Source organism: Physcomitrium patens, chromosome 24 (genome assembly GCF_059467195.1).
Source record: "Physcomitrium patens ecotype Gransden chromosome 24, ASM5946719v1, whole genome shotgun sequence".
In the NCBI taxonomy this organism is placed as follows: domain Eukaryota; kingdom Viridiplantae; phylum Streptophyta; class Bryopsida; order Funariales; family Funariaceae; genus Physcomitrium; species Physcomitrium patens.
Window position 1 is genome coordinate 1,109,377 of NC_143433.1, and position 14,812 is coordinate 1,124,188.

General features: G+C 34.7%; 1 protein-coding gene across 1 annotated transcript; it reads left to right on the forward strand.

The window, feature by feature from the left end:
• Positions 1-11,540: 11,540 nt before the first annotated feature.
• LOC112276828 (uncharacterized) lies at positions 11,541-14,543 on the forward strand. Its single transcript, XM_024508569.2, has 3 exons — positions 11,541-11,682; positions 11,872-12,603; positions 12,744-14,543. The coding sequence occupies exons 2-3, from the start codon at positions 11,995-11,997 to the stop codon at positions 14,361-14,363; spliced, it is 2,229 nt and encodes a 742-aa protein (XP_024364337.1). The 5' UTR covers positions 11,541-11,682; positions 11,872-11,994; the 3' UTR covers positions 14,364-14,543.
• The last annotated feature ends 269 nt before the right edge of the window (positions 14,544-14,812 follow it).

A 14,812-nucleotide genomic window follows, 5' to 3' on the forward strand; every position in this document is an offset into this window, starting at 1 on the left:
TTGGTAACTATGAACTCAACATTTAAAACAATAGGTGGATTCATCAAAAACTTCATTTAGAAGGCTCATATTGACAAAACTCAAATGATCTACATTCTTATTCAAATCACAGTCTCAAGAAGTAACCTTATAGGTATGACTATCTATAAAAAAAAGATTGAAATAAGTTGTTCTAAGTCTTACTTTGGAGATCTTGTAACAATCCTTGTTTGGTAATTCATTAATTTGACAAACTTTAGATATTATGTTTAGTATCAAATCAACATTTACATATTCTACTTAGGCAAAAAGAGGCATTTTTCATTTATCAACTATGTGGTCAATGGCATACAATTTCTTTCATCAAGACAACCACTAGATTGCAAACAACCAAAACATAAAGGTCGGCACTGATTCAAGCTATCACCTAGAAATAGCTCCGTACAATCCTTCTTTAAATCAGTGAATGGATTACTCTAATAACATCTAATATAGCCATAACTTACTACCAATAGCAAATAGATTCCACTTAACTTTGTAGAATCTTCTAAGTACTCTATTTAGAAGAAATTAAACTAATAGAGACGAACCTACAAGTGCTTCTAATGTGTACTTCCTATCATGTTCAAATAATCCATAAGACTAGGGCTAAAGGAAGAATTCTCTTCTACAATTCAAATACATATTAGAAAGACAACATGCTATGGTTATATAAAACAACCTCCATCAGCATACTTACATGAAATCCTTGAGATTAACATTAGAAACGACAAGACTACTTGGAAGGATGTAATTTCTTTCAATATACAATAAAATGTGATTATAAACTTAGCTTGAGGAAAACAATCCATATAATATGAGGTCTCCAAAAGTTAGGAAGTCAAAGATACTCACCAAAATAAAATAAAAAATTATTAATTCAAAGATATTTGCTGTCTTGGCTCTCTTAAAAGTTCACAATCATGCATTGGCTTTATCTAGTAAGGCGGTTATTTGGAAAATAGAAGGTAAAAGCCTCATAGGATGCAAAGTGCAAACTATGTATTTCAACAATGATGGAAACGTACAAACATGCATTATATAGCTGTATAAAAGTTGCCATTGCATATCAATGTATTATGGCCCTCCAAGCAAAGTTCAACCTACAGAATACACATGCATGTAAGCCAGTAATTACATGTATAAATAAGTAGAAGTAAGTAAAATTAGATAAAAGTAAGTTAATTCTATAGTATTTATTATGGAAGCTTATTAGAAGCTTTATAGATGTTGCTTTGACTTTATAGGTGTCTTTAATTGACTTTTTGGATTAGAAACGTGGTCAACAAGTTGGCCATGTGCTACACATGTTATTAGCTTGAAGACCAAGCTAATTATGTGGCCCATATGTAAAAAAAACTTGCCTTGTAAGTCAAGGCATGTGTCCTACAAAGTCAACACATATTGAAGGTCCTATAGAACGTCGCCACGTAGCCTCTAATTAGATAGTATATATAGAGACAAGAGTGAAGCCTTTTTCACTCTTTTCAACTCCTTTCTTGCTTCTAGTCTAGTTTCAAAGGTCTCTAGTTTTCTTGGTTTTTGACAATAATCATTCCAGTTTCTTTTTTAATATACATATCAAGTTATTTCTATTTTGTCATCTTTCTTTGAGAGAAGTCTCACTTGTTTATTTATTTTTATCATGTTCTTGTCCTTGACACATTGACAAGAGTGTATTTATAATATTAGAGCTTTTTCTAAGCTTGATTAAGAGTGGATTATCCCTTTCTCTTCATAAGACACAAGCATATTACAAGTTGCGGATTACCTTCTTCTAAACTGATATTGTCTTTAGTATTTTCTTTGTTCTCAAGTCCTCTCTTCTATTTGTCTTGAGCGATATTAGACATCTTCTCTTTTTTAAGTGTTATCATGGTAGAACTTGTTGAAATGAAGAGTGCAATGGCACAAATGCAAGAGCAATTGAGGGAGATAATGTTTGCAATGCATCAAGTCAATTTACCACACAAGGAGCAAGAAGATTGGTAGGAAGTGAAGATATAAAAATGATTGGAGTTGCTTCAACATCAGCACCAAATCATGTCCCTTCTTCCATGGTGGAATGTCCTTCCAATGTTAGAGAACCAAGAATTATCCTACCCGAGAAGTTTGATGGCACCAGATCTAAGTTTCGAGGATTTATCAATCAAGTGCAACTTGTGATTGAACTTCAACACCAAAGTTATTCAATTCCAAGATCACAAGTTAGATTCATTAGTACGCTTCTTTCAGATTCAGCACTATCGTGGTTTTCATCTTTTCTTGAATGACGAGATCTAATATTGGATAATCTAGAGGCTTTTCTGGCAGAGTTTCGATCCATGTATGGAGAACATGATGCAATTTGTATTGCAACCAATAAGATCCGTACTTTGTAACAAGGTAATCGATCAATAACGTTATATGCTTCACAATTTTGACAACTTGCAACTGATGTCAAGTAGGATGATGCTACACTTATTAGCCAATTTCTCTACGGATTATAATATTAGGTAAAAAAATTAATGCTCAACTTACCTGATCTTCAAACATTGAGTCAAGAAATTGACTTTGTTGTGAAGTGCGACAATCGCCTTTTTGAATTTTAATCTGAGAACGGTATAAGTGGACATCAACGTTACTATAATTCAATGGCAATACCAACACTTCTTCAACACATACATTCGGAAGTAGAGGATATGCAAATTGATGCAGCACATTTCAAACCTCTTAATAGGCAAGAAAAGACTTGTCGTCGTCAAGAAGGATTGTGCTTATATTGTGGAAAACCTAAGTACAATGCTCAACATTGTCCAAAGAAGTGACACAACCATAAAATGAGGAGTATGGCGATCAAAAAAAATAACATGTCAGAAAAAAAATTTATCCAGTTATAATAGGGACTGTGCAGCTGGAACCTTGTACAACACCTAGTGAAGGTCCTATCCTCTCCTGAGAACCCTCTCTATGTTTTACGATAAATGTTATTCTAGGACCTAAACATCTCGAAGCCTCTGCTTTGCTAGATTCAAGAGCCTCAGCATGTTTCTTAGATAAAAAATTTGCTAAAAGACATAGTATATTTTTAGTAAAGAAAACTAAATATGTTCATGTAGAAGTCATCGATAGTCATCTGTTGTCTTCAAGAGATATTATTCATAAAATCCTCCCTATAGAACTACCAACTAATAGTCATAGTAGCTTTATAATATTTAATATTATTAGATCTCTTTCTAATCTAGTCATTTTAAGTTTATCATGGTTAAAAAAATATAATCCTAAAATAGATTGGACTTCTCATAGTCTTGACTTTTTTGAAAGTATAAATAAGAGCATAGTTAATCAAGTTGAAAGTCATAAGTCTAGTATAATTAAACCTATATTTGTAGGTGCAAGTGCTTTCTTGCATGCTACAAAAGAAGGATCACCTTGTATCATTTATGCCACACCTATTTCTACTAGTGGAAAGACTTTAAGTGGCATTCCAAGCCAATATCAAGATTTTTAAGATGTATTTGAAAAAAAGAATGCGGATACTCTTCTAAAACATTGATCATGTGACTGCTCAATTGACCTTTAAGAAATAGCACAATCGCCATTTGGACCAATCTACAATTTATCTCAAAATGAGTTGGCTGAACTCAAGGAGTATATTAAAGAGAATTTGGCTAAGAACTTCATACGCCATTCCAAATCTCCAGCAGGAGCTCCAATTTTATTTGTGAAGAAAAAAGATGGATCATTGTAGATGTGTATTGATTATCAAAGACTCAACAAAATCATTATAAAAAATAGGTATCTCCTACCTTTGATATCTAGACTTCTTGATCAATTGAATCAAATTAAGATCTATATAAAAATAGATCTATGAGGAGCATACAATCTTGTATGCATCAAAAAAGGAGAAGAATAGAAGTCTGCGTTTTGAACAAGGTATGGACATTTCGAATACAACGTCATGCCTTTTGGACTTATAAATGCATCAACAACATTCCAATATCTAATAAATGATGTCTTTCGAGAGTTTTTAGATGATTTTGTTGTGTGTTACCTAGACGACATCTTAATCTATTCTAAAAACCCAAAACTACATGAACTTCATATTTGTCATGTATTACAAAAACTAAGAGATACATGACTCTATGCCAAGATAGAAAAGTGTGTATTTCACACTACTCAAGTCGACTTCTTAGGATATATCATTTCAAATGATGGACTTATGATGGATCCTAAGAAAGTTCAAACTATTATGGATTGGAAGATGCCAAAAACGGTAAGAGATGTCCAATGCTTTTTGAGATTTGTCAACTACTATCAGATCTTCATCAAAGGTTTCTCTCAAGTTGCAGCTCCACTTATATGTTTGACTTATAAAGACAAACTTCAATGGAATCAAGAAGTAGAAGTAGCATTTGAAGCATTGAAGACAGCCTTTGTTTCTGCACCAATCTTGTATCGCGTCAATTTTTTAAGCCATTTTTTCTGGAAACAGACGCATTAGATTTTGCTTTTGGTGCCGTATTGTTACAAATGGGAAGAGATGATAAACTACATCCAATAGCTTTTCATTCCAAAAAATTTGAGCAACCGAGATCAACTACGAGATCTACGACAAAGAACTTTTTGCAATCATGGATTCGTTTCAAGAATGGCATCATTATCTAGAATGTACTTCTAGTCCAATTATAGTGTATACAAATCACTAGGACCTTGAATATTTATGTCAACACATGTTTTGAATTGTCGCCAAGCCTGTTGGAGTATGTCTTTGTCAAGATTCGAATTCAAGTTCACTTATCGAATAGAAAAATAACAAGATTTCTCAAATGCACTCTCTACACGATCTTACCTTGCACCAAAGGAAGGAGATGTTGCTTTCGATTGACAACGAACAATTCTTTTGAAGCCAAAGCAACTTCATCTTCGAGTAATGAAATCAACACTAATTATTGATTCAACTTTCATTAAGCAAGTTCAGTCAAGTATGTCTTCTGATCCTCTTATTCGTGATATTAAGAAAAATCCTTCAAAGTCTCATGATACTTCCAAGTTTGAATTCAAGAACAATCTACTATATTTCGAGAGACACCTAAATGTTCCAGAAGGTGAAGCTTGATTACGTATTCTTCAAGCTCATCATGACTTTCTAGCAATAGGACATTTTGGATACAATAAAACTTTAGAACTAATATTCAGGGACTTTTGGTGGCCCCAAATGTGAAAAGCAGTTAAAGATATTGTATAATTTTATGATGTTTTCTTGAGATCAAAAACTCCTCACCATCAACCTTATGGACTTGTTCGGCCATTATCCATTCTAGAACAACCATGGTTTTCTGTTTCTATCGATTTCATCATGGATCTTCCAATCTCAGATTCTTATGACTTTATATTTGTAATAATAGATCATTTTACCAAGATGGCACATTTTGTACCATATACAAAATCTATCACAAGTGAAGAAATAGCTAAGCTCTTTCTTGAAAATATCTATAACTATCATAAATTATCTAAAGATATTATATCAAATAGGAGAACTCAATTTGTATCAAAATTTTGGCAGACTCTTTTCAAGATTCTAAAAGTGGATACAAAACTATCTTCGACATTCCATCTTCAAACTGATCGACAAACGAAGCGTGTTAATCAAGTTTTGGAAGAGTATTTAAGATGTACCATTAACTACCAACAAGATGATTAGACAACTCTTTTGTCATTGATAGAGTTTTCTTACAATAACATGATACATTCTTCTATAAAACAAACACCTTTTTTTGCCAATTATGGTTATCATCCATGACTTGATACTTTTGACTTTTCAAAAGTTGATAATCTTTTTGCGAAAGATTTGGCAATTCATTTGTCAGAGCTACATGCAACAATAAAGGTGCAGTTAAAAGAAACTCAAGAACAATAATAGATCAATGCAGATGTCTATCAAAAAGAATAACCACCATTCCACATGGGTGATAAGGTATGATTACTTCATCGTAATATCAAGACCACTTATCTTTGTGATAAGTTGGACTATCGAAGGCTTGGACCATTTTCTATTTCTGCACAAATCAATCCAGCTACATATTGTTTACATCTACCAGAGTCAATAAAAATCCATCTAGTATTCCATATATCTCTTCTTGCATCATACAAGATAGTGGACATACCTAGAAGAAAACAAGCTCTACCTCCTCCTATAGAAGTGGACAATAATGAAGAGTTTGAATCTTCTATCTAATGCCTCTTATCTTTTTAATTGCAAATTATTAAATAATCTTGTCCATTGGCGCAAATATGATATTAGTGAATGCATATGAGAGGCAGTATAGAATCGTGCAAATGCAGCAAAAGTGGTAGAGGCTTTTTATTGACGACATCCATCAAAATTAAGATGAAAACCTTCCTTGTAAAAGAAACAAAATCTAGGCAAGATAACATTCTACTTTCAATCCTTGTTTGTAGCTTCTTTGTAGTTGTGACGCTTACGAAATAGAAAACCAACAACCAACAGATTCGACTCAAGAGCCTTCATTTGCTGATCTGTTGAATGAGACATTATGATTGTCACAACCTTCAAGACGACGCAATCGAGATGAAGTTCTTTAAGAACGACATGTTCTTCTTCGAATAGATGGCAAGATACAATGCATTTGGTATCACAACCTTGGAAGAGACTGCCAATGTTTGGTGATTTTACTAGAGGTAGGAACAACTCTTGATGTTATTCTAAATATTTTATTCGAAGGAAGTTATGAAGGCTTCAACAACAATCAAATAATTGGGTGGTCTTCCTATCCTCGTATGGGACACTACCGATAGTTGAGAGGCCCTATCAATCATCTTCGAAGAGAACAAAGATCAGAGTATGTGGCAAATACAATTTGTTGCATCATAAATTTCTTCAACTTATAATGATTGCTCCTCGTGGAATTCGTCCCTAGAAGGGGAGGTAATGTCATGGACTTATGCATGTAAGCTAGTAATTACATGTATAAATAAGTAGAAGTAAGTAAAATTAGATAAAAGTAAGTTAATTCTATAGTATTTACTATAAAAGCTTACTAGAAGCTTTATAGACGCTGCTTTGATTTTATAGGTGTCTTTAATTGACTTTTTGGATTAGAAATATGGTCAACAAGTTGGCCATGTGCTATACATGTTATTAGCTTGAAGACGAAGCTAACTATGTGGCCCTCACATAGAAAAATTTGCCTTGTAAGTCAAGGCATGTGTCCTACAAAGTCAACACATATTGAAGGTCCTATAGAACGTCGCCACATAGCCTCTAATTAGATAGTATATATAGAGACAAGAGTGAAGTCTTCTTCACTCTTGTCAACTCCTTTCTTGCTTCTAGTCTAATTTCAAGGGTCTCTAGTTTTCTTGGTTTTTGGCAATAGCCATTCCAGTTTCTTTTTTAATATACATATCAAGTTATTTCTATTTTGTCATCTTTCTTTGAGAGAAGCCTCACTTGTTTATTTATTTTTATCATGTTCTTGTCCTTGATAATAACACCTAACATGACATATGATATGGCATTAAAACTCAACCCGGCAATCTTAATTTAATATCAACCATGACCTAGGATGTATGTTTTTGGATAGTGGTTAATAATAATATACCTTAGAATCTCCTTTACACTAATTTAAAATGGAACATATGGATCTAGAAGTGTAGGGAAGAATGTTTTGGTGGTGGTGTTATTAAATAAGTTGTGTACCCTTTTATTTAACTTTTATTATTTATTAATACTAATATATTATAATTAGATATTTTTAAAATATAGATATATTGTAATAAAGGAAAAAAACTAATAATTAATAATAATGTTATTTTAAAAAACTTAATGATATTTTTTAAAAAATAAAATTATATACTTCATATATAAATATATTAAAAAATAAAATAAATAAAAATATATATAGATCTTTAATTTTTAAAATTATATGTATATATATATATATATATATATATATATATGTATATATATGTATTTTTTTAAAAAAACTTTTATATTATGTTAATATTGCTAACTTATCTAGATGATTAGTGTTAATTATATTCACTAATTAGGCATTAGATCTAAATTAATAGGATCTAATTAGTAGATGAACTTGAATGTGTGGAGTTTAGACAATAGATAAAACTAGATTAGTAAGGTTTAGATAATAGACAAATCCAAATGGACAAGATTTTGATAAGAATCAACAAAGATTTGAAATTATTCAACCTATCCAAGGACCAAACACTTAAAGTATAACATATTAGATTAGAATAACATAGTAAACTAACTAGCTAAGTAAAATAGCTAGTTTCTGAAATTAATTAGAAGTAATGTAAATTTACATCAAATCTTAATAGAAGCAATTTTCTTATCTTTGATATATTACAAACCTTATTAAAATTTCATACTCTATCTTCATTGATTAATGTTAGATTCAATTTAATATTTTCTCTCTAAATTTTTTATATTAAGCTAAATTTATTTTTTTATAATTTGGCTTATAATTGTAGTTGATATAAAATATTATTATTTATGGTTCTATTTAATATATTTACTCAATAGAAGTTAATTATGTTGAAATTGATTAAAATTAGTATTATTTTAAATCAAACGTATTTGAATACTTTTTGAAGTTGATTACTAATCATGATCAAATTATTTAAAGAATTTTTTGTTAATTTCTAAACTACCAAACTTTAGATCAACTAAAGCCTATTGTATCAAAGACTAAACCAATGATAGACAAGTTAAATATTTGAACTTTGGATTAATGGATATTTATAGTGTCAAAGTCCATATTAAAGACATTTTTGATAGAAGTACAAGGGCTAGACTAAAATACATATATTATGCCAAAGTAAAAAATAAAAGCATATCAAAGTCATAAATTATAAGAAAATTCTAAAGAAGCAATGCATTCTAATGATAATCAAAGTTAGAAAGTAGATAAATTAAAGATAAAAACTACAATGGTTATTACCAAATACATAGAGACTAAAGATTTTTAAATTAAGACAAGAACACATGAAAGGTATTGATAAGAATGAAAAAGATCATATTCTTGCCTCTATATATACAATCTAACTACAAAGTTCCATGAAAGTGTTCTATAGATCATCTAACACATATTCAATTTGCAAGATGTGTATTAAACTTGCAAGACAAATTTTCCACATGCTCCACATGGCCAAATTGTATTAAAAGTAGCTAATCTATGCAACATGTGAGTTAAACTTACAAGATAAATTTTCCACATACTCCACATGGCCAAATTATACTAAAAGTAGCTAATCCATGCAATATGTGGCCATTTTATAAAATAAGAGGTCAATATGTGCAATACATGACTAACTTGTTGGCTAAGTTTTAAATCTATCAATCACTTACAAATGCGCATAAAGTCAAATTGGTATCTATAAAGCTTCAAGAATATTTTCCATAAAATATTAAATTTACTTTTTTTTACTTCTATCTAATGCCTCTTATCTTCTTAATTGCAAATTCTAATGTTGGTGTCTGTGATAGAGCTCTTAAGGAGGTTATTCAAATTCTAAGTGAGTAAATACATGTTTTTTTGTCTTTTGTCTTTTGTCTTTTTTTTGTGTTATTTATAAAATAAAAAAATGTATTTAATTTATTTTTATTGTTGGTGGTTATTTTGGATGAAATGGACCTTTGACCAACTTAAAAATTAAGATTAATAATAAATTAAATAATATGATTTATTTAAATTATATTTAAATTATAATAAAGAATATTTTAATTATTTTTAAAATTATTAATATATATTATATTAATAATTAAAAATTATAGTCACATTTTATATAGATACTTATTAAATAATTTGTTTTAATAAATATATAAAAAATAGATTCCAAAGTTTTAATTATATATGTAAGATACAAAGATCATTCATGCTTTTTTATGATTTTTTAACATAAATATTATAAATTTAATATAATTCTATTTCATATAATATAATATTTATTACCATTATTATTTTATTTTATTTTAAACATCTATAGTAAGCAAACATAACTGTGTTATGCATGTGCTATGAAAAGTTTATAAATTATTTGATAGTAGTGTGTATGTATGTATATATATATATATATATATATATGGGTAAAGAATTGCTAAAGTAACATCTCCATATTTTGAACACAACACTCAATGCATTATTTGTGGACATTTGAAGAATTTGTGTAGAATAAGTGATAACATGGATGTGAGTGTGGTACATCTACTATGGATTGTTGGTGTGGCAGTGCCTATGAGGGATTTTGAAGTTGCAAGTTAGCAGCAGGGGAGAGCAGAAGAAGAGTAGGAGTGGAAGGGGAGAAGAGTGACATGGAAGAGTAGAAGAAGAGTAGGAGTTGACCCACATGGAATGTCACATCAACAATATGGAGGTATTGCTTTAGTAACTCCCATGTATGTATATATGTATATAATCATTGCTTAAAAAATAACACAATATTTAATATTTATTTTTTTTAATCTTGAATTTTTATAAATTTTATAAAAAAATTATATCAATATAAAAAAAAAAGTCATCCAATTTACAATTTGAACAATAATATTTTATATCAATTTAATTTTTATGACCAAACAATAAATTGATTAGGATCTAGGATTACAAAATGAAGTGCTTAAGCAACATAAAATTCATTTAACATATTGTCATGAAGTAATTATTTTTGAAGTAACATTTTATTAAATTTAGACAGTGCAACTATTGAAACAATAACAAATGGATAAATCCTATCTATGAGTTAGATCATAAAATCACTCATTTTAGTAGTGTACAATTTAGTGCTCCAAAAGTTCACTAAAAAGAATGAAAAAAACTCTCCTAGGATACAAAACATTATCAAATATATTATATTTACTTCAAAATAAAGTCAATGAAGCTATCTGGAGAGAAATTTAAGAGTCAGGGCAGTCTAGAACCAATAAAGTCCACAATTTTGAATATGAACTAGGAATTGGAACAAGCATCAAGTTAAAACCATCAATAAAAATAATGACAATAGCCAAATTAAATATGAAACAAGGATTAGAGATTAATTTATATTTTAGATTAGAATTCGATCCAAGATCGGAATCAAAACAAAGAGCAACAGCAGCAACAAAATAAAATCCACATTATCTACACACGTATTATAAACACCACCTCTTCCCCCTTCTCAAATCCTGTACCTAAATCATTGGTTTCAGATGAAGTTAAGACTTTGTAATCAAACAAACAAGTAAACAAAGAAAGAAAGGTGCATGATTCGACTATTATACCCATGTGCTGTATCAACTCACAACAGGCGGAGAAAAAAGTGTATTGGGGGATCATGCCCCTGAACCGCGCACTTGGTGACTGGGCAAAGGGGGGGGGGCTCAATTGCCAAGTGGCGACCCTCCATGAGAGACACTGTGTAGCCACGTGGGGATCATGGGTATTCCACACGTGGCAGCGCCATGTGGCAGGGGCAAAAAGCCTTTCCAAGCACTCCAAGGGAGCCCAAATTTCCCCTTCTGGCCCTCGCGATCCAGGCACCACGACACCCATTCCTTACCCATTCCTCACCCTCATCATCGCGCTACTGTTGCTCACCATTCCATAATTTCTATGCTTTTGTAGGCAGGAATACCTTAGACTTCGAGCAATCCGCAAGGAACCTGAGGTCCTCCTCCTCCATTCTCTTCTGCTGCTGCTGCTGCTGCTGTCACGTCTTTGTATACGTTTTTGCTTCTGTTGTGTGTTGAGCTCTTCTGTGAATTTCAGGTGTTGTGATTGTGCTTTCAGAAGCAGTTTAGAGTCCTCCCTGATTGGAATCGAGCGTTAGTGCTGATGGTGAAGATGTGCATTGCAGATAAGGAGTGAGCAATTTGGAGTGAAGCAGGGGATTCAGGACGTGTAATCAACATTTTATTTTATTTTATTTTATTTTTTTACAGTGTGTGGTTGAGCAGGGATTGTTTTATTGGTTGGAAACATGGCGGCAACTTTGGGATGCAACACAGCACACGTCCTGTATAATGCACCAGTTGCTGGGAACAGGACTGTAGGAGAGCCATCTACTTCTTCAATCTTCAGGTTGCCCTTGCGTCGGCGAAGGGGAGATGGCGGGAGCAAGAAGCTGTCGTTGAAGCTTTCTGGAAGACGAGTAGTGAACGTCGGTCCGTTGCTGGCGCGTGCTTCATTGCCCAGTGAAGGGGACAAGATTGTAGAACTCGCATCTGAGAAGGCTGTTGAGTCTGGTCAGCAGTTTGAGCAGGACGCTAAGAAGCTTTCTAACGGGCACAGCCCTGCAGAGTTGGATGCGCAGGTGGATGACGCCTCCGATGCTGCCTCATTGGACAACAATGTTCGGGAGAAAGCTGTCGACGTTGCGTCTGACATGGCAGTGGACTCATCCGAAGATGTCGATGCTCTTGCAAAAAAAGACGCTGAACCTTTCGCTGCGGAATATGGTCGGAGTATTGAGGAGGCTGCGGAAGGGTTGGAAACTAAAGCTGCAGAAATCAGCGAGAGAGAAGCCAAGAAAGAGTCGGGGACCACTTTGGAATCTAGAGCTGACTCTGCTCCTTTCTTCAAAGACCAGGTGTGAAGTTATGCTCTGATTTTGAACCTTAAAATGTCCTGCTGCAGACTCCATCGTCTGAAGTTGGGATGTGTATGTTCCTAGTTTTCTTCACCGATTTTTTTGAATTTTACGAGAACATGGATGTTCGTAATCATCAGGTGATCAAGGAGAAGGTGTTGGACGTGGCGTCCTCCTCTGCGATAGATGAAGGGCCCGAAGTCCAAGAGACGGCCCAGAGGGATGCGTCAGACATGACCAACAAGGTTGGTGGAGATTTGAGGCGCAACAAGGTGACAATCGTAGGAATGGCCGACGCAGCTTCAAAGCTGGAGGGTGATAGGTCTGGCAGTGATAGGTCTGGGGTGACAAAAGAGGCGAAGGAGAAAACAAATGAGGTTCGCCAAAACATTGGTGGCCAGCTGGAAGGATTGTCAAGGACCATCTCTAAAAACCTGAAGGAAGGGATAGATTCGAGTCGGCCAACCATCGAGGAACTGTCCAGGAAAGCAGAGGAAGGTGTGAAGGCAGGGCGAGAGAATTTAGATTACGCGGCTGAGGGTGCGTCGGAGCTAAGTGGGGATGCGCGGGAGGCTTTAGATGGTGCGAAGGGAGTTCTTGACAAGAGACTCAAGGTGATCAACTTAGCTGCTGAAGAAGCACGCGAGACAGGGTCTATGGTTGCGGAGCTTGCGGCCAAGGGGTGGGATGCATTGACGAAGACAACCGAGAGGATTGTAGATAATTTCCAGAAAAACATCGGTGATGCCAAAGAAACGGCACAGGAGAAAACTCGTGAGGCTCAACAGAAGGCTCAAGAAACCGCAGAACAGGCTCAGAGGACGTTCGGTGAAGTGAAGGAGAATGTGGAAGCCAAGTCTGCCGAGCTCACGGAAACTGCTCAAGAGAAAGCGAAGCTGGCAAGACAGAAGGCAGAAGAATCCGTAAGCAACGCCCAGAGTAAATTTGATGAAGACAAGGGAGATGTGCAAACGAGGGCAACCGAGTTCAAGGACACGGCTCAGGAGAAGGCGAGTGAGGCAAGACAGAGGGCCGAAGAAACTGCCGACAAGGCTCAGGACAAAGCCAGCGAAGTCAAAGACAACGTGCAATCCAAGACGGGCGAGCTAAAAGTTGCAGCTCAGGAGAAATCTGAGGAGGCAGCACGAAGAGCCGAAGACACTACAGAGAGCGCGAAATCCAAGGCAGGTGAGCTGAAGGACACTGCCCAGGAGAAAGCCGGAGAGGCAAAACAAAGCGCCAAGGAAACGGCAGACCGAGCCCGGGACCAGTTCGACGAGACCAAGGACACGGTGCAATCCAAGACGGACGAGTTGAAGAACACGGCTCAGGAGAAGGCTTCGGAATCCAAGGCGAAACTAGAAGACACTGCAGTGGAGGCGAAAACCAAGACGGAGGAGCTGTCCGCATCGGCCAAGCAGAGAGCAGGCAATGCGCAACAGGACGTCGAGTCCAAAGCCGGACAAGCAAAGGACGCAGGCTCCTCGGTGGTGGATTCAGGGGAGAAGTCCATCTCCAATGTGGCGAACAAAATGAATGGCAACGGCAACCACGAATCATCAACAACAGCCACGGGAACTGCAGTTGGGAGTACTCCGGGCTGGGATTCTGTGCAGAAGACGGGCTCCACGAACGGCAACAATAGTGAATCTAAATCTCACGTCGAGTCCGCTGTTGGCAAAACTCCGGGCTCAGAAGCTTCTGCTCGATACGAGGACTCGGGCAAAGTAAACGACGAGTGGAAAGGGAAGTCGAATTGAAACCCTAAACCATGTGAATCTGTACACTAAGTGTGCGCTTAGCGATCTTCTTCTTCTTCGAAAAGTTTAGTCCCCTCGTTTGAGCGCCCCAGTTTCTAGAGGTTTTGGTATCAGAGAGATGAGTTGCTTGATGTAAGATTTTGGTGAAACTTTCGTGAATATAGTTTAAGCATTCTGTAATCGTGTATGGTGTGTGGACGATGTGTGTAGCATCTGGGGACAAAATTGTGTGTGGGTTGTTTACAATAGTTTGTGAAACCCTAAATTCTGATCTCAACCCTCCTCACTTGACAACCACTTCCAGTTTTTAAATGTCGTGTGTGTAGAAATATCCATCATTAATGTATAAAATCTACAACCAAAATCGAAATTTTGAAAAGAAAACTAGAGACAAATCATAGGAATGTAAGTAATTGATGTCAGTGGAGTGAGTAGGAACAAAAAAATGT